General features: G+C 40.5%; 1 protein-coding gene across 2 annotated transcripts in view; it reads left to right on the top strand.

Annotated features, from left to right (window-relative positions):
• C7H10orf90 (chromosome 7 C10orf90 homolog) overlaps positions 1-25,500 on the top strand; it is a 64,854-nt gene that overhangs the window by 37,958 nt on the left and 1,396 nt on the right. Inside the window, exons 4-8 of one of the 2 annotated variants that reach the window (XM_068689156.1) lie at positions 10,517-10,801; positions 12,709-12,899; positions 13,813-14,014; positions 23,780-23,843; positions 24,670-24,769. In XM_068689156.1, coding sequence (XP_068545257.1) covers positions 10,517-10,801; positions 12,709-12,899; positions 13,813-14,014; positions 23,780-23,843; positions 24,670-24,769 — 842 coding nt within the window. Of the gene's footprint in view, positions 1-10,516; positions 10,807-12,708; positions 12,900-13,812; positions 14,015-23,779; positions 23,844-24,669; positions 24,770-25,500 lie in introns of those variants that run through there. The other variant, XM_068689157.1, reaches the window with a different exon arrangement.

The following is a 25,500-nucleotide window of genomic DNA, read 5'->3' as shown; positions in this document are numbered from 1 at the left end:
TGAGAAATGTCCCCACTGAGAACCACAGGAACCAACTCAGAGAGATACAGCCAACATAAGCATGGGCAAGGCTCCGTGAGGACCTTGTCACAGGCAGTCGATGTGGATCAGCTGGCCTTCAATCACTGCTTCTAACAAGCTGTCAGATCTTGCTAACGCTGCTTTTAAGTCAATGCAGCAATTTCCTTTACTGTCTGTAGCTAATGTCTCATAAATACAAGGTAAGTTAAAAATGAAGAGATTAGTCTTGTTTCTGTTGAAGACGGGAGCATTTTTAATCTTAATTTCTCACCTACCCTTCATGAAGAATACATTCCACGTGAATATCTAGCTTTACATCCATCTTTTATGATATATTACCTACTTGATGCTATGCTGAATTATTAAAAAGGAGCAAGGAGAAGGAAAAGGGGCACGTTTACATTCGTTTTAACCTCTTGATTAGACAAAATCATCACTTTTATAAATCTTACATAGCCAACATCTGAATTTATCTGTTTAAGCTTAGATCATCATAAATGTCTTGCTGCCTGAGCACCTTCACAAACCTCAGCTTTGTTATAAACAAAGTTTTGTTATAGGTTATTTCTGCTAGCACTTCAGCTCTTATAATGTCTACACCTGTGTTTTTCTTTTGTTGATGTGCCCAGAACTGCCAGGTAGTGTTATTAAGGAAAAATAGCTGTGATGGAGAGAAATTTAAATCCAGTTGAGGTGGTGGGTGCTGCACGGGCTGCCACAGCCTATGCTCAGCTCTGGAGAGCATGGAGGATGCAGCGCTCACCTTGCTCGTAAGATAGCTGAAAGTGGGGCATGAGGATTATGATGTGCTCATGAGTCAGTGTTTGGAGGTGAATGTGATGCAATGGGGACGGTTGTGACTGTGGGTGGGGGCGGCAGCATGTGCTGGGCATGGGATAGTCTCGGGGGGGTTGCCCTACCAGCACCCCTTCTCCTGCAGAATTCAGGAATGGAAAATAGTGGTAGCCGGCAGCACTCAGGAGGGGGAAAGTACATTTAAATCAGTGAAAGGTGAGCTAGTAGTGTAGTTGCTTATATTATTTTCCCAAAGAGAATATTAGGTAACTTGAAAGAATAATTTACTTAATTAAAGCAATAGAAGACAGCTTATAGGGAAAACTGGGATCTGGCATTTTGGGGTGTTGAATAACCCAGATGGTTATAGATTTCTGTTTCCTCTTAAAGAAGAGTTTCATAACAAGTGCTGAATGTAGCAGGATGTTTGCTAAGGAGGACATAACTAAATATTAATTTGTTTCAAGAGTGTATTTCTTTTTTTTTTCCTTTTTTTTTTTTTTAATATAGTGTTCATAGTTACATATATATGTATTGATACTTATATTGGAGTAAAATCAAAACAGTAGGTGCTGTGGGATTTCAATATGCTGCTATCTGCAAAACAGAATATTTTAGTTTTAAAAATATATTGAAAGCTTCTGGTATTTGAGACGTTTGTATATCAGGCAAATATTTGGAGGTCACCTTTAAACTAATATACACTAATGGAAATCAGTATGAAATCTTAAAAATGAAGAGTATTAGTAGTGTTTACTTTCAACTATTAAATAGCAGTTGAAACGTTGCAATGAATGAATGTGGCCTACCCGATGTTCTCACCTGACTTTCTGCTTATGGGAAGTCACCACAAAATAGCCTAGAATACAAGGTTAGTGCATTCCCATCTGTATATATGTACACATAAATATGTATTATATATAAACAAGATATAATTAGAAGAAAGTTGTTCCTTACAGTATGGAATTTATTGTATAGAAACTTGAGTACCTACAGCTGATGCTAATTAACTCTCCAGCCTGAGAATGTGTAGAGCAGTAGTGATGGCGAAGACAGGAGAAATGTGAAATATGTCACAGAAGATTTTACTTTAGCATGCACCTGCTAAACATGAGGAGTCAGATCTTTGGCTGATGTCTACCAATAGAAATATCTGCTTTCAGAGGAGCTACGCTGATTTACATCAGCCGAGAATCTGGCCAGGGACATTACTGACTTGGCATTATGGACATAGCAGCTGGTGCTGACTTGTTAAGAACAAAGGACCACATGCCAAAAAGCCTATTAGAAGGGTCTCCTTTGATGTTTCACTTCATCTGGTATAAATTTAAAATTGAGGAGGTTGTCAATTTTCTTTAGTCTAGACGTTTTGTGTCATTGGATCTTTGTCACGCTGCAATGTGACCTTCGTGTACTGTATCAGACGCTGAGAAGCTGAGGAATTGTCCTTATAGATGTTGAAAACTCAATGAGGCATTGAAGCCCTCAGTTATGAGTGACTCTAGAAGATGCTCCCACCCTTCAACACAGACCCCAACCTGTGTGATGGGCAATAGCAGAGGCGCCTCCTTATCTTGGAGCTTTTTAATCCCTATTTAGAATGATGTCCCCTATTCTCAGGAGGGCCTTTTCACTTCTACAGAGTGAACCTTTGAGCTTTGGTCCTCGTTTCAAACACTGACTGCCAGTTGCCCGTCCTCTGGTGTGACAAAGGGAGGGGTAAGGAGGCTCATAGGGTCTAACAGGATAAACAAGAGAACAGTGTTGTGGGGCATTCCTTCTTACTCTACTTATTTAAAGAGAAAAAACTCAGGGACTCATAAGAGTGATGTGTCCTTATGTCCCATTGTATGGATACTGGCTTCCAGTGACAGGACTGGTGCTTCTGTGGTGGTTCATTAGATGTCACAGTGATGCTGGCTGTGATTAGTGCACTCATACTTTTCTATGTGGCAATTTCTTTAACAATTTCTCTGCAGTTTCAGGCAACAAGCAGCCATGGACCTTTGGGGTTGGTTATTATATGTCTGTAATGATATTATGGACAGAATTTCCAGAAACAAACCTGCCGAGTTAGCATTATTTTCCCCAAGACAATCATATTGTCTGCTGAAGACCCAAATTAAAGTTAAGCCCTCCTGGTTTTGGTATGTGAAAGTTAAAGATTTCATTTTTCTGTTGTTCTCCATCTTGTTCAGAGTAGGTGAAAAGAAACCATTTCTATGTTGGCCTGCCAGAGTTGGTAAAAACATGAGACAATTTGAAGTGAAAGGATCTGGAGGGGGCAAGTCACTTGTCAACACTCAGGGAAAGCAGTAGATACTAAAATAAATAAAATAATGATTAAAAGAAAGAGAAGGGCTATGGGTATTCAGTGACTGTGTTACGCCACTAGAGTAAAGGGCCTAATTTTCCCCTTCTTTGCTCTTGGTTTAGTGTAGGAGCAACTCTTCTGCAGTCTGCAAAATGAATACTTGGCTCAGTCTGGCTGTGGTAAATTATCAGAAAGAGCTGAACAACTAGGTGTCTTAGACATGATGAGAATACCAAGTGGCCAATGCATTTCTCACTCTGCAAATCACCATTTAAGTGTTTTAAATCAGAGTGATATTTTTTTTAAAAGTCACACTGCATCAGATTACTTCTTGAATCACTACAACAGCACGCGATAGCTTCTAAGATGACATCCTTAAAATGCAAGCATGGACATCCAACTCTGAGATTTTGTTATGCAGGTGTTACAGAGAATGTCTCATAAGTACAGCAGTGAGTTTTGAAGTTTTTTCAAGAGCCATTCATCTGATTGTTAATAATATGAACAGAGATCCTCTCTGTCTAAGGACCAGTTGCCTGGAAGTCGTTGGCTTGTTAAAGACACGGCTTTGGTGTAGCATGGCCAAAAGGCATGACAAGAAAAATGATGATTAAAGGTATGACTCTAAAATCTAAGATCAACTTGCATCAGTGAGAAAATAATTATCAGGTGCTTGACCAACTTCCAAGTTATAAAAGGTTTCAGGAGCTGGACTCAGTGATTGTTGTGGGTCCCTTCCATCTCAGGATATTCTATGATTCTACAAAAGGTTTAATGAAAAGGGAATATTTTTCCTTTTATGCTGTCCCAGCACATGGGAAGCAAAAGGGAAAAATGCTAACAAAATATACAAATGCTATTCTTGACTAGCTGGATATTGGTAATGCACTGGTGCAGGCAGTCGGATCAAATAATGTGGGTGGATTATTTCCTGACCACTGAAATATTCTGCAGCAATCGCACACGCTCATGAGTCAGAGTGTAAGATGATCTCCTGCAGGTGCCAGGCAGGAGCGTTTCCTTTTGGCTGCTGTAGTCATTACAAATTACGCTCTTGTTCCACCAAGCCTCTCCATGCGCCGTAGGAATCAGTGCATCACATCCTGTCCTAAACACCACATCGCTAGGTATTAGCTCCATATTTAAAGTGGCGTCCGCTTATTTAACGCCGAGAGAGAAGATCAGTGAATTATTTGCAAAGTGTTTTGAGAAAATAAATTGGAAGTCGCCACAAAGAGACTTCTTGCTAGGTGCCGTTGATTAAGCGCATTATGAGATTGTTTGCTCTGAAGCCAAGGGTTGGACTCCACTCTAATTTTGCCAAAAGCCTTCTGTAAACAAGCTGCTTCTTGACATCAAGAAGCTCTTCCTACTTTGGACTGATTATAGGTTTGAAGCCTAATAGCCCTTAGGTACACTTGATAAGCTTTCCCTTTTAAATGATTGCAACTTTCTATAATCAAATATTAGCTTTTACAAAAAAGACGACATATTCCTTCTTAGGAGTGTGTCCGCAGCTGTCAACATCATTTTAAAATCCAAAGAAAATAATTAGAAAAGAAAAAAAAAAAAAGTGTTTTTGTTTTGTTTTTAAGTGATAATTTTTTAATCTAGCCTTTTAGCTTGAGGTGTTACTGATATAGCTGAGATAATGAAGCCTTATCCTTGCTGGGCAGGGTTGTTTGAAGAAGCATTAACACAGGTACAATGACATCTTCACAGGGAGTAGCAGCGTGGCTGATTCTCTTTGGTTAAGCTTGCAAAGTTGTTTTGCCTTTCGGTCATGACAGCTCCAGAACTGGAGCTGAGGACGTGGCCAAACCCTGTTTTTCAGGATCCAGCCTCAGCTCTCTATTGGAAAGTAAACCTTGTTAAGTATTACATTTTGATTAGGGAGCACAGGCAGGGCTACATTTTTGTCAGGATTTTTTTTGCGACATGGATAGTTTCCATGGATGTTAATGCTGAACAGTCCTGACACTGCCTCTTGCAAACAAGCCATTTGACAAACATCAAAAGGCAGTTTGGGGCATAGGTCTCGCTGCTGATCAGCAGAAATTTTAGTAAAAATGTCTGAATTTTGTAGCATTCCTTGCTGACTGTAGCTTGTCGTCTGATTAAAAGCAATGTCCTTTCCTCAGCTGTGATCTGAACGATAAATTATCCTTCCTATCTTCCATGCCTTGACAAACACTGAAATAACTAATAATATTGTCACTGCTCTCAGTGTTTCCATTTTTCTGTGTTACCAGCCTGTTGAGATGATGCAGTCTGTTTACTTATAAGACCGTATGGCTTAGCAATGGTAATGCTTGGTGCATGATAGGAATTGAGTCATCAGTCTTTGTCATCAGTAGGCTGCAGTCTTGGTTTGGATTTTGCATTACTGCTCATACAACCCACGCCTATGCAGGCCTGGGTCTAAATCTCCAAAACAGTAGAAGTTTCTTACATTTAAGGTATATTAATCGCTGACCCTGTCTGCCTGAGGTATTGGAATTGTCAGCTTCCATTACAGAGGTCTGGGAGAGCTCAGCAGCCCAGGGCATGGGAGTTTTACTAATAGAAAAAAAAAAAAAAAAAAAGAAAAAAAAGAAAAAAAAAGTAGTTGGTGTATGGTGTATAATGTAGAGCCTACCTATAGTGGTGATGCTTGATCTCATTAAAGACACACGGGGAATCATCACTGTGTGTCTCCTTCCCCAGCCATGTCTTGTCAGGCTTACTTGGTGGTCGTGGAGGATTTGTGGTGCTGTGCATCTGCTAAGATGAGCTTTGGCCATTTCAAAGAAGCATTTTGTCGTGAATTGTCAGGAATCCACGGTGAAATACAAGGAAGAGAGTTATATGACAGTATGAAAAGCTGCTTTATCCTGATCTAAAGTGAAAAAAAGGAAAAGAAATGTAGTAACAATGGAAAAGTGTATGCTTGCCTGAATTGACAATGTTTCAAGGAAAGGCAAGCTTAACCTGCTCTAATACAAGGTCACTTCCTGTTAGCAAAACCCCCTGAAGGGAGGGGAGGAAAATGTAAAAAGATACTTTACAGTAAAACAATATGGTCGTTTTACTCAGAGATCAAGGATTCTTTGACAAAAATAAATAAATAAATAAATAAATTTGAAAATCTAGTCTTGGTTTTACAGAATATTTTTAACTCCTCCAACATCACATGATTTTCAGGTCATTCTTTAAGAACTGAACTGTTGTCTTTTTGGGTTCTTGCACAGAGGCAAAAATGACTTCTCTCCAGATTCAATTATGATTTTGTTCCTTAACTTTTTCTCCTATAGGCAGCTGAGCTTTTACAACTCGGGTACCTATTCACTGAATTTTACTGACAGCGTCATTCTGCTTTCCCTTTCTTTGAGTTTTGTTCTGTTGTATCTCCCACGGCATTGCACTTGCATGTCTTTGTTCATTAGTTTTAAAGTCTTTCTTCAGCTCGGATAATAGAAAAAACATATATATTACTAGTCATCCAGTTGCAATTCTAGCTATACTCAGAGGGGTATATATATTTCCAGTTTGCTGCGTGGGGATTTAGATATATGATTCCAGATAGTCTTAATGAGAGTAACAGCCCTAATTCCCCACACGGCATATTAAAAACGGATCCTGAATGTACAGAGGGAAATTCTGTGATCTTACCTTTCAGTACCTTTGCTTTTTCTTTTTTTTTCTTTTTTTTTTTTTTTTTTTTTCCCTGAATATCATTTGCATCTGCATTTGTTAGTTAAGGTAATTGACAGCTGCTTTGAGGATGAGAGAGTTGGTCTTCGGAGCCCATGTCTGTGTTGCTTTGCTGTGTTTTCCTGGGGATTGACTGCACCTGGGTATATCTTTTGAATTGAAAGGTTAATTCAAGAGGGAGTTAGAGGAAAGATTTTACCAAGTTGGCTCTGTTATTATTCTGGTTGCCTTCAATGTCAGACAAGAACAAGGTGCACCTTTTCTTATTACCTTAATTAATTACAAAAAACAAAAAACCACCACCACCAATAAAAAACCCTATTGTGTATCTAATAATTGATCTAATGACTAAGATTTAGTTATAATACTAATACAAGATCTAAGGTGGACAATATTCATGCAGAAATGGTGCAGTGTTCTTATAGCAGAATTTCTTAAGATTTATTTATTATTATTTTTTATTATTCTTAGACAACCTTGTGTTACAATAAAATACTAAGAAACAGCCATCAGTTTTTTGTAATTTCAGATCACATTCCCGTTTCCATTCATACCTGTATTTTGTTTCTGTCCTAATGGTATGTCTTTGCAGGGAATTCCCAGACCTTGTGGGCAGAATGCCACTGGTGGCATTTCCTTTAGCGGAGAAAAGGTGCAGTGTGGAAGGGAAGGCTGTCTCCACTTGAGCTATATACTAGAAAGTTCCTGGGGCTTAATTTCTCTGTTTCTGAAGGTTACTGTACTTACACTCAGCAGCCAATATTCACAAGTAGCTGGTCTGATAGTTAGGGGTAAATGGAGGATGAGTGCTCCAGGTACCTCTTCTTTCTTTTGTCCATTTTATTTGTTTAATGTTTTTTTGACCCATGTTTTCAGATGTTACAGAGGAGTGGTGGCCAGGAGATGACTCCTCTAACACCTCTGGTCCCAAATATTTTTTTTGCCACCTTTCAGCCTGTTCTCATCCCCCTGATGATAGTTTTGGATACCGATGCCTAGCAGTAGCAAATAGCCGGTACTGGGAACACAGCGGTGGTTGTTGAGCAGTAAGACAGTCTGGTGAAGAAGCCGTTTGGCTTCACAACACACGCATTTGCTGTGCAGACCATTTCTAGATATGAAGGCAAATGATCTCCTACTGCGATACTGCTTTAGAGGAGCAGGAACTCTTCTGCTTCCCACTTTCTTTTTGTCTCCTCTCTGCTTTCTGCCGGCCAATAAACTATTTTAATTTAAAAGTTGATTTAAAGAGATAATCTGTTTTCCATTCAAGCTCTTTCTGTGGCTGAGCTGCCCTCCTTCCTCCCACCCCCCCTAATTCTAGTGTCTTGGCTGCCTTTGTGAAAAGACTTCCTTCTCTGCTGCTCTGCAGTTACTTAATGCTACCTGCTGCTTTCTTCATCTTCTCCTACTGTGCTGCCTGTTTCTACCTCTTGCCACAAACACTCTTTGATGCCCATGACACCATTAATCGGTCTCAATGTCTTTTCCCTCTGTATGTCATGAAACACTTGCAGAAACACAGTTTGTAACCGCAGGTACAGGATCGGTCAGGGACTGAGGGAGCAGAGCACTGCATGTGCACGAGCTCCAGCTGAGGGGCTGTACAAAACTGTGTCTGCCTGGTTTGTTGACAGTATTTGCATCAAAACTGTTTTCCTCTGAGAGGAGAGAGATGGGGTTTGACAAAAGAGAAGGCAAATACTTGCAATGTGTGAAAAGCAAGGAGAAAAATCGGTTATACCAGAGAGAAGAGGGAGAGCTTGGATTGCTAGATTAGAATATGTGAGCTTTGTGTGCACTGCCTTGCTTTGACCAGATTTTCTGTATGGATGTGAAATTTCTTAGGATGTGGTTCATCTCAATGAATTTAATTAGAAAAAAAGTTATTTTTTCTTTCCATGCTGACCTTCTGGGATTCCTCACCAGAGACTCCCCTGGGGAGCTGGCTCCTCCCTGTACTGACAGTTCAGTTTACAGAAAGAAATGTGAAATTATGTTAAAAAAAAATCTGCTCTGCTTGCTAAGGAAGAGGCTAGAAGCTGTACCTTAGTGTTTTTGATTTTCCCCAAAATACAGGAAGATCAGCACAAAGCATGAGTTATTCAGATCATTAAGGTGTGTAGGAAACCATCCTTTTGTGGCAGCGTTTTTCCCATCTAATTAGGAGTAGATTAAGGATTGGGAAAGTGACTTGAAAATACCCCACACCTCACTGCAGGATTTAATTTTACCTAATGACTCTAAGGAAGGGCTTAACATAATGTGCCACTCCATCCCTTCTTTTCAGTTGGATCAGAGGACAAAGATAGAAGCAATCTTCCTTCTGTCCTCATCTGAGACACAGGGAAGAAATGTTTAGAGAGGGGCAGCTGTTGGGAATGAGTCAGAGGAGAGAGGAATTATGTGGCCACTTTTTAAAGTGTCGTGAAATGCCAGTACTCTGTAAAATGTCTTATGTCCATGTAAAAAATGGGACAATCACTACCTGGTGTGTTTGTCTTTATGGTTGGGACTGACACCAGCTGTGTTGGGTTTTTGCTTGTTTGTTTGTTTTACCTTGCACTTCCAAGTTCTCCCAGTTGCCTCAGTTCACCAAATTTTTAACAGCTATCGGTCATTTCCACCTACGTAAATCTTCAGGTCTTCAGCCAGCCTGTGACTAGGACAGCCATTAGTAATTTTTGAACAGTATTAAAAAACAAGAGCAGAGTCATGCTGTGTTCGTGGCTGTGTGGGTGTCTGCCTTTTAGGAACCTCTGGTAGTGGTTTACAGGGACCTAAAATAGTTCCCATCTGCTCTTTCTGTCTTTCCTCCCCCTGGCTGATCCTGATGCCCTTTCCATGCTGTTCCCAATTCTTTAAATTCCCTTTCCTGACATCTTTATTATTACTTCCTCTTCTTTCTGAACTTTACCTAAGATGCACCTATAAGAATGGTCACTTCTATGTGCTCATGTACCCACACTTTCCATTTGCTAGGGTTTTGCAGGCTGTAGTGATGGTCTGTTTGAATTGTCTTTCAAGGTTTGTGTAGCAGAGTGCTCCGTTGCTTTTGACATGGCAAGATCCTGCATTTGCAGATGCTGTGCAACATCCTTCACATGAAAACAATTTTAGGGGAAAGTGAATCTTGTACAAATTGGACCTTTTTGTTGCTGGTTCCTGCCATGGCTTTTTAGAGAGGTAGAACATGGACCTTAACATGTTGGAGATGAGTGGTGCTTCTGAGGCAGGCACCCCACTATGGAGACCTTAAAACCCTGACCCCAAACCCACATGGACCTCAGCTTTCATCACAGCCATGACTGGATCCATAATTATAATTTTGACCAGGTTTAACCAATCTGAAACTTGTCTCTTAAGTGAATAAGAGACAAGGGAAAACCACGTGGCATACATTTGCATTAGAGTTTTCTTGACTCCTTCCACACTGTCTATTGGACATACATTATTTAGAATGAAAGCTTATTTTTATGAAGAGTATGCTCTGATTATTTCTATCAGTAACATTTTGTTGCAGTACAGCTGCATGGCAGTCATGATAGTCATTTGTATCAGTTACAACTTTTAAAATATATGGCTAAAAGCAGTTTCCAGTTTTGCTGGAAATCAAAATGATGAGGAACAGAGGGCTGAAAACAACAATAGAGTTCTCATGCTATAGATTTTTTTTCCCCCTGTTTTTCACAGGAACACAAATGTCGTCTGGAAGCCAGAGGAAGCAGTACACCACCACGATCAGAGGCACAACAACTTCTGCCTCTCTTCTGGATACACCATCCAGAAGGACAACCACTGCTGGTGGCTCATTGAAGAACAAAGATCCCTCCAAGGACACCTCCATACCCAAAGAGATCCAAGCACAGGGCATCCTGAAACCAAGAATGTCTGTCTCCAAAAGTATGTGCAACACAAAAACTTCATCAAGAGTCCTCTTGGAAGAAAATGTTCACAGGCAAAACCAGCTCCTAAAAAGTAAGGTACAAATCCTGCTGTGCTTGTTAGGAATATGGTTTCAATAATAAGATGAGATCAGTCTCAAAGAAAAAAGTGAAATAATGGAAATTCAGTCCATTTTTGTCCAGCTTTAAGTGCTGAGTATGAGTCATCTAGTGAGAGATCCCATCAACTAATCAAACTGTATACATTGCTATGGTTAATAGAAAACAAAATGAAAATGAGAAAGATGGGTTTACTTTGTAGGTAGGTTCAAGAAAATCTTGAAAAAACATTAAAACTGCAGAGTGAAACACTCCCAGTCCGACCAAGAAACACCGTAACCAAGGTTATTTTTACAACCTTGTTTAGATACCATTTACCTCTGCAATCTTTTTTTATCAGCAAGCTTTCACTACTTAAGCAATACTTTCTTCTAATTCAACAGCTCTATGTATGTCTTACTTCCCATGGAGATGAGTAGCAGAACTCGTGCATAAGAGAGTTTTGCAGAAGACAACTGAATCATATTGTAGATGAATTCGGCTTTAGTATCAATACATTTGTAAGAAATTTACTCTAACTATACCTTAACAATGCTGCAATGGTCATATATCCCTTTTTCTTACAGATTCCTTTCTTGTAAGCAGGTAGGGAAAACCTTTATAGTCATTATTGACTATAAAGGTTTCACTTAGTGAAACCGATGTTCTGCTTTCAGTGCAGGAAGTTAAATCATGCCACTTCACTACCCAAACGTGACTTTGCTTTAAGAAAGTGAAGCATCCATGGAGATTTATTAAAGATAAAGTTAATTGACACCTCTGAAAACTTTACTTATTAAAAGTTTTAATTTCATGTTCACAGGTTTCAGTTTTCTTTTTTTTTCCAAAAAATATTATATTAACGAGAGCAGTATTAGGGAGGAAATACAGTTCAGGCTTTTATAAGGCAGATGTACCCAAAACAGATCATTTTAACATTTTTTTTTTAAGTACAATATAATATGTACAATATGTCATAGCGAGGAAAATATTTTAAGTTTATTGTAACCAAAAATTGAAATAAAACAGTAATGGGCTTTATTCCCAGATATTTAGTTCTAGAAATCAAATTATTTGGCAAGGAAGAAGTATTCCAGTTTGACTTTTCAAAATACTGCATATGGACCTTTTCTGAAGTTAATTTGTTATTCTGGATTACATTTAATTTTCTCCTCTAAATGAGAATCTTGTCAACTGTCTGATTTTTGAGTACATCCCCTCTTTTGGTGCTAACTTTTGAAGGAAATATCAGTAAGAGAGCATTAAAGCATAGTCCTAAGAGTAGAAAATCACCTTTTTTTCTTGATGCAGGACTTTGTGAATTGACAGGTTTCATAATAATGTGCTACAATGTATATTAAGTCCTAGTTTATTAGTTTTTTCATGGAGTCATTCAACTGGCTAATGAACACATAGGAATGATAGAAAGCAAACCATATTATCAGGAAAGAAAAAAAACAAGAGGAGGGTTTATGAAAGCCTCAGTGTGGTCAAAGAGAAATGATATGTGATTAAGATCTATAACATTATGTTATTTCCTGCGATACATGCAATAAATTGAAATAAACTGTGAGCTGCAGCGTGATAGCCTCTGCTTTCCATAATGCAACCATATTAGAGAAGCGTCATGCTTTTGGGAAGTGACTACCATCAAACGGAGCTAAGCATCAGAGCAGGGTAATTATGCCTCGATGCGGTGCCTGGCTTAATGTGAAAGATACTCTGGGTGTCACAGGGCAGTGAGTAGCACCTATGATTAGATGTGATCTATTCTGCTTAATGAGGCCTATTAATAATACCTTGGCATTCTTATTTCAGAAATTGCCCTCTCTGTCTAATGAGGTGGAGAACCCAATAAAAAATTAACCATGCACTCTTAATGAACTTTTAAATCTCTTGAAGGTGATTACGAATCTTGTGGTTCAAGTGGCAAAGCGGAGGAGCACGAGGAGGAGGAGGAGCGGGCTGGAGCCAGCTGGGAAGCTCTGTCTGCACCTCGCCGCCTGGATGCCGCTCGCCAGAGCCGCAGTGCGCTCGCCCAGCCAGATGCCAGCCCCGAGCCCGAGAGACCACCCACCCCACTGACACTGAAGGTAAAATACCCGTTATTTTTATGGGTGGGCTTAATGTGGGGAGTGAATTTTATTTATTTATTTTCTCATGGATGGTGTTGCTGCTGGGAACTGGCTGGGGGCAGAAGTTGGCATGTCCTTGATTTTTCTCCTTTCTGGTGGTGTTTGGTTGCTTTCATTACTTGCCGAGACTTGCTGTGGGTTGCCTGGTTGGGCAAGTCCCAGCTGCCATTCCGTGGAGAACCGTGATAAAAATTGTAAAAATTGGGGGTTTACAAGGGTCCCAAAGGTGCTTGTAAAATCATACCCTGAAACTGGCACTTTCCCAACTTTGCATGACATCCAGAGCCACCAGCAGCTGCCGTAGGCATGGCTGTGACCCAGGTTGGTGCAAAGCCACATCAGCAGATCCAGTGTTTTCCTCCTCCTGGTCCAGTGCATATCTCAGAGCAACTTCTGCTCCTGTCCTCTGCCTTGAAACATTCCTAAATGTTGAAGCAACCTTTGACTGGAAAGCATTTTCTTTCTGGATCATCCATGAATGGATCTGTGTGATAATCAAAGTAAACAGGAAAGTTTGTGAACGGTCAGTGACAAGCTGCTTTGGAGATGGGGTGAGACAAAGAAGTAGGCAAAACGTCAAGAACTTGAATACGGGTAACTTATAAAATGTGTAATTCAAAACCTTTTGGATATGTCTTCTTATTTTTATTTTTTTCCTATAAATATTCTTTGTCTGATGTGGAAATAAACACGCTAAGGCAGCTTTCTAACAGCAAAAGGGAGCAAAAGCAGATCGGAAGGCAGTTTATGAACTTTATTCAGACCAGCAATGATTTTCATGGGGAATCTCTTACTGAACCCACTTAGATGAATACCATTTGTTTTTTTCCTTCCTTTTTCTAAAGCTAAGTGTTTTCTCTGTTTCATTTAGGAAGCGCTAGAAATTCACAAGCCTCAGTTCATTTCCCGTTCGCAAGAAAGGCTGAAGAAGCTGGAACATATGGTCCAGCAGAGGAAAGCCCAGCAGAATGATGCTCCTGTAAGCAACCAAGGAGCGCTTCTTGTTCGCAAACTTTCCACAACATCTGCCTCAAGCAAAAAAAAGCAATACACCATCCCTCACCCGCTCAGCGGTAAGTTGAATTGTGACCAGTAATGGTTCTCTACTTGTTTTTGAAACCTTGCCATGTGTATAGTATTTCTGTATTAATGCTGTGAAAAAACACGAGACCTGCTGCTCCTGTTTCACCCTGCTGGTGTGCCAACATACGTCCTGGTGCTCAGAGAATAAATCCTCTGAAACACAGAGACAGGGTTAGTGGACATGGGGTGCTCCATGGCATCCTTCCTTGGGGGTGTTTTGTCATTGTCACATTCAGTCACATTCAGCACGATGTGGGTTGCTGCTCGTTATAGACTCGTTAGCAATTATTGGCATTTTGTACCTGCCACAGAAGGAGTGATCTGGGGTGAGAAGTCCCAGGTATGGGGACAGGTGGGGTTTGGGTGTAGGAGTCCCAGTCTGCTCTTCTCAGCAGGTGAGCTTGTCTTGTCTGCCCAGCAGCTGTGTGCATGACTGCTAAATCAGCACATCTAAACTCTGTGATCTCCTAATTTGAATGATTAGGCTATTTTATTGCCCTTGTGGTAAACAGCCTCAATATCCAGCAGCTCCCTCCCAATAGCATCTCTGTAAATATTATCTAGGCACAGGATGCTAAACAAATCACCCACATTTTATTTTATTTTTTTAATTGCCATCTGGCTTTTACTTAATTCAGTTGACAAAAGAAAAAAAAAAAAAAAAAAAAGATGTATTTGATTGGTTGGCGTTCCTCTTAACTTTTTGGTTTTAAACCGTGTCTCTGAAGCCACATTATTCTGCTGAAAAATAAAACAATTAAAAACATTAAATAGCCATGTTTATGATTAAGTCTGTCCTCATCTCTTCTTCTGACAAAGCCTAAGCAAGCAAAAATACACCCAAATGATCTAAAAGACCAGCGATGGTCTTTTAGACCATGGACTTTAGGATGGAAGGCTAATGACTCACAGAGGTCAGTAACACTCACCAAGTCTCTCAATGAGAAGGTGATGAAGTTCTAATTAGTGTACTAGTTTGCAGTTTTTAAGACAACTACATCAGCTCTGCTCACTCCCCCTCAAAATTATGTTATTTTTCTTGGCATGCTTAGCAGTGGGGAATATTATTTGCTATCGCTAAATCTATGCTGTTTGCTCTGGTATGGTGGCGTCTAACTTATATACGTAATGGGATTTCCAGTACAAGCTAAATAAGCACATATAAACAAAGCACAAAACATGAAGTGCGTGTTAATGAGACAATAAAATTTATTCTCCACTTCAGTTATCCAAGGTAATTTGTTTGGGTTCAGATGGCTCAGGGCCACGCTGCCCAGCTGCAGTGTGGTGTGGAGGCTCTGCCCCAGCCCCAGCGAGGCCTCCAGGCTGGAGGAGTTTGTCATTTGTCTCTGAAGAAGTGGCAGATATCTCCTTCTTTGTTTGGTCATCTTAAAAATCCCCCCAGACTGCTCTGCAAACACTCTGTGAAACAAAAAGTTGAAAGGTTAAACCTCGTTCTCCTTAAATGATGATTAATTTTTATGCTTGTTTAATGAGCAATAAAAGCATAATATTGAAACATATTCATTATTCATTCAAGTAAATTACTATTTCCCTCTCTTAGTAGTTGGTCATTAAAGATAAATTTGTCTAAAGAGAATCTTTAGTTTCCATAACTCATCTGCGTTCATGTAGCCGCATGTAATTTCCTATTTGTAAAATCTTAATATTTTTATAAAGACAGAAGTGTCACATGTCTGTTGTTGAAGAATAACTGTAATTAATGTTGTAAATCCTAGATCTCTGATAAAGCACAACTGTGTGGGCTGCAGTTCAGAAGGCTGTGTGTAGGAGTGTACTGAGCATATTTAATTTGCTCTGAGTCCTGACAATTGGTATTTTAGGACTTCTCCTCGTGGATGCTATTGTGCAGAAGGATTAGTATCATTAATGAGTCCCAGAGCACGGGATCCTTGTTTAGTACAGATGTTCCTAAATTTTTTTTGGCTGCACCTCTTTTAGAAGAGACAAGGGTTTCCCCTGCATGCTTGCTGGGGTGTTGGATGCCTGTGTCCTGCTGGTGGCTCTGCTGGTGACAACCTCTGTCCCACCGTGTTCACAGCCTTTTCCTTCCCTTCTGCCTGCTCCTCAGGTGGGAAGGAAGGGAAGTTGTCATTTATTGTCATCATTATTCTATATTCTCTGGAAAAGCCATTTTTGCACATAAAATGTGCTTTTCAAGTAAGGAAGGGCTTTGTGTCTCATTAAAAAAAAAAAAAAAAAAAGACAGATCCAGCTCATGAAGCAGCACTGTGACTGGGAGGGCGGACAGGAGATGGAGAGGGAGGAGAGCAGCACCACCTCCCTTGGCACCAGCTTCTTGTTTTTATGGGTCTAATGAGACCGTGCCCTTCCCAAAGCAGGCTCCCAGGCTGCATGTCTACCTCATCCCTGTGCCAACAACACCAAAAGCTGCCTGCCAGCCAAACTGGCTGAGCAAAGGCAACATGGCAAGGTTCATCCCTGACTATTGCACTGTTTCTTAGCCAGCTCTTGAAGTGGCTGAGAGCCTGGGATTTATGGAGATCACAAAGTGCCCAGAAAAGGAAAAATACCATCCTACATCAAGTTGTGCTTTCAGGTCCAAAGACAAAGTCCTAAACGCCACCACCCTCTCTGGCTACACCCAGTTGTAGGTCAGTGGTGGTCCAGGAGCAGCTGTGACACCAAAGCCAAGCAGGGGACGGGCCTGGTGGCTGCTGCCCAGTGTTGTGCTATTGCAGTCATGAAGGCCAAACCAGCTATTAGACATCAGCAGTCCTTAGAAGTCAAGGGAACTGGGCACCAAACACTTCTGAGCATGCAGGACAGTGGCTCTGCCACATCTCCACAGCCTCTGGTGCTGATGCTTCTCCTCCTTGCTAGTCTGAAAAACCTCTGCCAAACCCAGCCCTCCTGCAGCTTTCTTGGTCTCAGAAGCAGTCTGCTCTTTCACAGCAACATGCACTGAAACCACATTTGAAATTAAGAACCCAGGAGAGTAAAACGAGTACCTGGAAACTTGCTTAGGCATACAGCATCGTATTGATGGCATCCCTAGGCCTCAGGGTGTGATCTTGTGGTTGCTTCTCTTCAGCCTGATAGCTTCCGCTTTGCTCTTTTTTTTGTCTTTGGGATGTGTGGAGAGGTCTTTATGGCTTCGAGGTTCATAGGGCTCATTGCCAGCACACCCTCATGCATTTTCCAGTGATTTTCATAAGGGCAGGTTGGCTGGGGAAGGTAATTTCCACTGACCCCGACACAGCGACCCCAAGGATGGATTATAAGTGCGTTTGTGGCTGGGCAGGAGGAGCGTGTCTGTGTGAACACCAAGATGCTTGCAGAGCACACACACCACAAACACTGGCAGTAATGCTAGATATCCCCTTCCTTTTCTGCCTCCAGAGGACATGTCCTGGCCCAGTTCCCTGTGTGCACGTCTGTGTCCATGCGGAGAGAAGTCAAGGTGGGACTGCCCCATCAGATGGCAGCCAGCTCCTATTCAGGCATAAATGAGGGGGGTTCTGCAGCCCGAGATGTTTCCCTTCTGCACTCCATAAATTTGTCGCTATTTCATGTAATCTCTCCAAAATAAGCTTGTTACATGTGCTTCTCTCCTGACTTGCATTATTTCAGTGTCACCCAGAAGAACGACCATGACCTTCAGAATTTTTCCTCTGCCTAAATTTGTTTTATCAGGCTAAAATATCTTTATTGATAAGATGAAATTATCAGATAACACATTTTTCCAATGTTTTGACAGTGTTGTTACAACTTTACAGTTTCTTGAAGATGAAAGAAATAGCTGGCACTCAACATCATTTCCATATAAATACCAACATCTGTGCAGCTTCCGTTTACCTTCTCATCCTCAAAAAAAAAATCCAAGTTGTTTATGATTTTTAATTGTAATTCATGAGTAGGATTTTATGAAAAGCTAAAAGTAATCTTGGAAAAATAAAAATGTTTATCCTGTAGAAGATTTTATCGTCACGAGAGTGCTTTGAAGGCAAAGAACATGAGACTCTCACACTAGCCTTTGTGCTGGATAATGTGTAGTGCTACATTTTGAGAGTGCTAATTAGTCCAAGATAGACTACTCGGCTGTTGACTATGTCGAACAAATTAGAGATCCCACTGTGACGAACTGAATAGAAACAATGTTCAAATAACTGGATTTAAATCTCGAAAACCGTAATGTAATTACTTCAGTGACAGGACTACCAGCTGTTTATAGGCCTTTAAATCTGCATAATGAACAGCCTTCTGATCTTAGTGTACACAAGCACTTTCAGAGGTTTAAAACATTTCTCAGGCACATATGGTTTTTTCATACCTTCCATTTTGCTCTCCTTTGGGAGGGTGGTGGTTCGTTGGAAATGGCACTGGAAGTGGAAAGTCACCATTCAGCTCCTACCGATGTGCCTGCTGTTCCTCTGCGTTTGTATCCAGTAATACTCCAAACCCCGTATCTTTAGCAATATTTTGGAAACAAGTTTATACCTCCTCAGCCATGCTCCTAAACCGCTCCAAAAAGCCTTATTGTAACTTCAAAAGCCTGGAGGGCAAGGGATTGCTGGTTTTGTTTGTGTTTTCAAGGTGCCTGTTGGAGGTTGTTACTGGGACTGCAGATTCACTGGGGAGAGGAGAAGACAACAATCAGAGAATTTGCACTAAGAGTGCAGCCAGCAGCTCCTGCAGCGGTAGATGTGCATCCTTGTGCTCTTCAGATGCCATTGGTGGCTGATGGGATGTTTGCAGCCTCCTGCCCATCTCTGCTCATGTATGACTTTAGTTGTGCCATTGCTCAGGTTTCTTTTCCCTGTCAATATTCATAGCTAGCGGTAGCGCTACTGATCCTGTTGGCGCCTGGCCACTTAGTTAAGGTTGACAGTTCTGAATAAAGATTAAGCTGCAGTCAGGTAATTGAATTAGGAAGAGGGATGACCTATTTTTATGATATTATTATCCATCACCTTGATTACAGCGGTGCCTGTGAGTCAGCTAGACGTGGGCGGCACCTTGCAGGGCACTGACACCAGGGGACAAGGTCCTGTGGGGACTTGCTGTGGTGGCAGGGGAGGAGGTGGGTGTAGTGAATGGGCTGACCTGCACGTCCCTTCCACGTCCTCATCCTTATGAGTGGGGGGAGAGAGTCAGCATCTGTGCAATGCAATAGTAACAGGAGAGAAATAGGAAATGTATAGGAGAGCCCAGGGAGGTGAGCAAGAAGGACAATTATAAATAAGCAAGACTGAAGTCAAAAGCCTGTGAAAGTGTGCTAGAGTACATTGCCAATTAATATCAAGTAGAGAAAATCCAGCCAGCATTGCAGAAAGCTTTTTGGGCATGTAAAAGCCCAACTTTCTGGGTTTCTGGAGCTCTTTACAATGGGGTGAGCATCTGAGAGAGGCCCCTCAGCACAAGGGGTCCGTGTCCCAAGGTGGTGCCAAGGAAGGTGGAGATAAATTGGAAAATCTTCAAATATGAAGTTTTCTGTGCAAACAATTACAGTGTTGAAACAATGCGCATTATAGAGGGTGACTCACAAAGTTCAGTCAAATTGCTGGGGGATAATTTCATTAGGGTCTTGAAGTAGCCAAATTGAAAACTGAATTTTCGATGACGGACTTTTTAATCAGGGAGTAAGAGGGCTGATTTCATCCGTGTTTATAAGCTGAAACTAAAGAAAACAGGACTGAGAGGATGGTGCAAGTTTTACTAAAGATGGAACAAACCTTTTGATCAGTTTGCCAAATCTGTCATACCTTCTTCATTAATGTCTTTTTTTTTTTTTTTAATGGAAATTATAGGCTTTTCAATACTATATGCTGTAGTCAAACAGGAATGAATTGGGAAGGCCAGGTTAGATAGTTGGTTTTTTTTTGTTTTTTTTTTTTTTTCTGGATGAAGTCCAAGAATATTCAAATGTCATTTGGATAGAGGGGATTGGTCTCCCGTATCGTGCCCAAAATGAATTTATCGTTAAAGTATTTCCATAAACCTGTAGTTTTTAATGTTTTTATAGACACTAATGACATTTTCCTTTGCTAAGACTGAAATACTAGGGAGGATCAGAAGTCTCAATAGCCACAGAGTAGGCCACATCCGAACAGCCCATGAACCACCTGCCTTTGGGTCCTCTTGGTAGCAGGACCTCTATAGACCTTCAGCATTTCTTGGAGATGAGCAGAAATTCCAGGCAGTCTTGCCTTCACATTTTTATCTAGTGGCTTACTGCATTCTTTTAATAAATAACACCAAAACATCATCTATTGACTGCAGTTGATGTAATTCATTTCATGAAGTCATTGATATGAAATGTGTAAAACTTTGGGCAGTACCCTGGGGTGTAGGCACTCTTTGGTTTCTCTGGATGAATTCCCAGTCAAGTGCTGCGGGCATGCTAAGCTGAATGCCACCTTGACATTTATCTTAGATACAAGGTTAATTTATTTTTTTAGGGGACTGTTTATTTTGAAAGCAGTGTTAAAAAACAAAACAAAACAAAACAACAACAAAAACAAACAAACAAAAAAAACATATATCTTAGAACTTCTCTGGGTGAATGGGCATTTGGTGAGCTATTTTTTTAGTTCAGTGAAAAAACAGTGCAATTAGAGCATCGCTATTATCAGTGCTTAGCCTTTCAGGAACTGACAACACACCCTCAAAGGTACATTTTAGCTCCTAACAGTTTGAGAATTCACATTCATATTAGTGGAAAATGTATATGTATTCTGATGGGCAGAGTTTAGCCTTTGATTTTTATTTGTTTTATTATTTTATTTTATTTTATTTTATTTTATTTTATTTTATTTTATTATTTCAATTTAAGTGTTTGAACGACTTAGTGGTAAACAGGAAGTCAGGGGACAGTTCCCACACACCCTATTATCTATTCTTTGTCTAAACGCTTAATAACTTCCAGGCAGGAAAGTTGCTCATCCTGTCTGAGGTGCAGTTTACCATGAGTTAAAATATATTGCAGTGATGACCCATTTACCTTCATTTACAACTTGCTGAAGTAGCTTCTTTTCCCTGCCACGGAGATCTCACAGACCATTGCTCCACACAGAATTGGTATAAATACTGGAAGCTTGGTGGTTTGACAGGGTTTGAATAAAACACCAAGGAAGTTCTTCATGCCTGTCTATACCTTTTTTTTAATTATTATTTTTATATTTTTTTTAATTATTTTTATTTTTAAAATTATTTCTAACTGTGGTGCATCACTGGAAATACCAAATGTCTGTTTTGAAATCCCTTCTCTTTTATCCTTCTTTATCGTTTTCTCCAAAACCATTACAAGGCTATGAGATCTGATAAGGAACTTTGATAAAATGCAATTTAGGAGTCTATCAGCTTGGGGAACTGTCCATTTTATGCCTAACCTGGGCCTTGGTTTGGTAAAATGAATGTTAATTCAGGTCGTCATGGTGTGATTGGCAAGTTTTTATAGCACTGAGTACGTGCTGCTCCTCCTCTTGGAAATATGTTTTGTTCAATCCTATGTTCAGTTCTGAACATAAAAATCATATGCATGTTTAAACATTGGTTAATTTTCTAATTTAAAACATTTTTTATTTATATTTCAGTTAATTTTAGAATTCTCATCCCAAAATTCCTCAAGAACATTATTTGTTTGATACTTATACATGATTTTTTTCTCAGACATAGTGACCTGAGAGCAAGCTGAGAGATACTACATGAGTGTTTACCTATAGAAGTGTTACCCTTTTGACCTTGTACTGCTTCATGAAGGGTATATTTATAACCAAGGCAGATTTATTATTTTTCTTGGAGGATTTTCCCAAGAATCTCTTTTTGATTCCTCCTTCAAAGCCTCTGGCACAGACACATATAGATTCCAGGTAGAATCATGGGCAGTGATGAGCCTGATACCATTCAAGATGATTTCTGTGTCATCCAGAGAGAATTATTCTCACAGGTTCCAGTGGCTCTGCATAAAGATCTGGAAGATTCGTTAATGTGGAAGTGTCGTAATGTGGTGTGGGCTGTGCAGGTTTCTGCTGCGCCCAAAGACATAGGAACAGCCAAGGAAATGTTGGTCACACCAGGGACTGCCCAAGCATCTCCTATTTTTGTTTCAGTGCTGCAGAGAACCCATGGTGACGGTTTTATATGATTTCAGACTGTGGTCCTGTGCCATTGTCCAGGTTAGAGGACATTCCTTGGGGAAGGGATGTGTCCTGCAACCATGACCAGTCAGATGAGGTTTGCAACCATGTGCTGAGAACTGCACTGGTCCCAGCAGGATGGTGTTGTTGGTCCCTAATCCTTCTGCAGGGTCACAGAGGCAATCTGCTTCATGAAGCATTAGGATTATTTGGGTAGCTATAGCACCCAAGTGTTTATTCCTTTTAAATTAATGAGCATGTAAATGAACGTTAAAACACTAATTAAAAAAGTCATATTATATTTTTCCAGTAAATCGAGTATGTTGCTTGTGTCTACTGAAGATGTAATAATAATTATTAAGCCTAGATAAGCACTGAGTGGAGAAAAGTTATTCCTAGGGCAGAGGAAGCTTCACGGCCTCCTCTCCTTTCACAATTTGCATTTTGAAAGCAGTACCAGGTTAGAATAGAAACTGCTGCATAGCTCCCTTTTATTTTTACATGGAGATACAGCAGCTTCAAGGGCACGCAGCATTTTTCGAGCAAGGCGGTAATCTGAGCACGGTTTTGCCTCTGGGTGTAGCCCCGTATGCTGCTGGAGGCTGTTAGGTTGCTACGACAACTCCCATAAATATCCCTGAAACATTTGGTGTCTTCAACAGCGTGCCCCACAAACCTGTTGGGAAGGGGGCTCTTTTGGGTAGTGGCGGCTGGGTTTGCTCCGGGCCAGCGTCTGAACTGGGCAGTTCTGGAACAAATTATTCGCTGTATTTGTTTCCTTGTCTTGATTATTCTATTTTGTCTCTTCAGTGAGATGGCAGAAAGAGGCTGACGCGGTGCCTGCTGTGATATATATTATGTCTTCTAAACTTCCTTGGCAAATGGAAGTGCTTAAAAGTTTGCACACATTTATCTTATACATATGTTCTGCAAAAGCACTTGCAAATTCCTCTGACTTCCAGCTTAATGTGACTACTCAGGGCACTGCACCCTGTCCTCCGTGCCTCCTGGCTGCCCACCCTGTACAAATGACATGCAAAAACTATTCGGAGACCATTTTAGCAAGCAAGGTGTTAAAATTACCTAGTCCTGGGACCCACTGACTATGAAGATCAGTAATTATTTCCCTGTATCAAGGGAAACGTTGACTGAAATTATCTCCGATATCCTCATAGTTGATCAGCAAAGAGTAATACAATTTTCCTCCCCCTAGCATGCAGCATAATTACTCGCAGCCCTGTAAAATATGTTTAAATCGAAGTGGAAAGGATGGTGCCAAGCCAGGACCCTGACACACAGCGGCTGGGGACATGGCCTGCAGCATGGGCCTCACCTGCTGCAGCCCTGCTGGCAGCCGGCGCTGGGCTGAGCAGAGGCCTACACAGCTGCGTGTGGCAATGACAAGAGTTGGATACATTTAAAATAAATGTCTTTCCCTTTCCAGATGGCAGCTTTGGGACCCAACTGAGCTCCAGATGAAGTTGTTAAAAGCCTTTCTATTGACCTATGCAGATCTGACCTCAAGTCATCGGAAGTTTAATCAGGAATACCATAGCATGACTAAGCGGAAAGTGAAGCTTGAAATTTCAGTAAACACAGATTCATCTAATATTAACTTTATTTTCCCTCTGCTAGATAACCTCTTCAAACCAAAGGAAAGATTCATTCCAGAGAAAGAGATGCACATGAGATCCAAAAGGTATTTCCACATCACCTTCATACACCGGGGCTGGTCCGTCATACTTCTTGCCGTCTTTTTGCGCAATGCTCAAGTTTTTATTCATTTGCATCAGTTTCATCTATTTGGGCCAAGCCTGCCCTTTAAGCAGTGTCTTCCTAGGAGTTTCAGACAACACAGAGTGCCCATACCCTGCAAGCAACGTCCCTGAGAGAAGGGGCTCCTTCCTTTTTGATCCAGTGGGAATTTTGTCATTGTTTTCAATGGGAAAAGATCAGACCAGAAGTAACCTTTTTGAGGGCAACTCCTGTAATATTTAAAAAGGACAAATAATGTCTTTTTTTTTTTTTGGTAAAAGAGGTCCTAGTGACAGTGGAAAAATATTAACAGATTACAGTCTTCTATGGATGGTTTTCTTAGATTTCAGAGAAATGACTGAAAATAATTGCTCAGTATTAATTTTGTGACATAAATGAAAAAAAAAAAAAAAAGGAAAAAAAAAAAGCAAAAAAAAGCGTACAGGCCAAATTCTGTTTTGAAATCAAAACCATTTGCACTGAGCTCATTAGAAGCTTCCCCAGAATTATGCTGCTGCAATGAGATAACCTGATCCCATCTTTCTTTACTCCTTAGCTCAAAATCAGCACTGTTTTTCAAGAATTCAGATGTTTTTAATAACATTATTATTAATAATTTATAATTCTTGTGCCATGGATCTAATTCAAATACTCAGAGATGCCCATTAATGCCAAGTATTGCATTGGTGGCATACATTTCCAGTAGAAGAATAAGTCATTTGCAAGTCCCAGGGATGACATTTGAAGTTAACTTTCCAAATTCATTCCAGGATTTATGACAATTTACCCGAAGTAAAAAAGAAACAAGAAGAAAAACAGAAGCGGATAATCATCCAGAGTAATAGATTGCGTGTGGAGATCTTCAAAAAGGTAATGATTTATTGTGAATGCAAAGCACAGCTCTGTAATCCTTCTTGCTGCTTTAAAATATGAGTGTCTGACCACTAGTCTGTAATTAAATCTATTTGTGGCTTTATTATCAGTATTTGTGCAATTCTCTTCGCTATCACCCTCCTGGGCCCTCAGCACCCCTATGAGGCAGAGAAGGAACAGTGAGATGTAGGATGCTCAGACACCAGGCCCTGTGGTTTTGCAGTGATTAGCTTGTTTTCTTCTCTCTAGCAAAGAAGTTTTCTAGTTTTCTTCTCTCTAGCAAAGAAGTTTTCTAGTTTTCTTCTCTCTAGCCCTGTAGCGGGTGCTGGCAGGAGAGGCAGATACCTGTGTTCACACCGGCCCATGGACATAGCGCCCTGGGGAGCCTCTGCTATCACGTGCAAACTCTGAGAGCAAAGGATGTTATTCAAATCTTGCCCTTGGGATTGGGCACTTCCTCGGCCTTGGAATTGACAGATGAACCTCATGTCAGAATAAGCACCCAATACTTTATATTTTAAAAATTAGTAATTTGTCCTGGCAGAAATCTGCCTTAGTGCAGTTAATCTACATGGAGATCTGATGTACTGCTGGGTAATCCTGCTCCGTGTCATCTACATGTAACAATTTTTCCTTAAATGCTCTACTCCTCCATCTAATCACACTGTTCCTGTCCAAGCTGGAAAAGCTTACAATGCCTTTTTTTTTTTTTTCCTTTTCTTTCTTTC

The sequence above is a fragment of the Anas acuta genome, chromosome 7, assembly GCF_963932015.1.
Source record: "Anas acuta chromosome 7, bAnaAcu1.1, whole genome shotgun sequence".
Lineage (NCBI taxonomy): Eukaryota > Metazoa > Chordata > Aves > Anseriformes > Anatidae > Anas > Anas acuta.
This window is presented reverse-complemented; position numbering and strand designations above follow the sequence as displayed.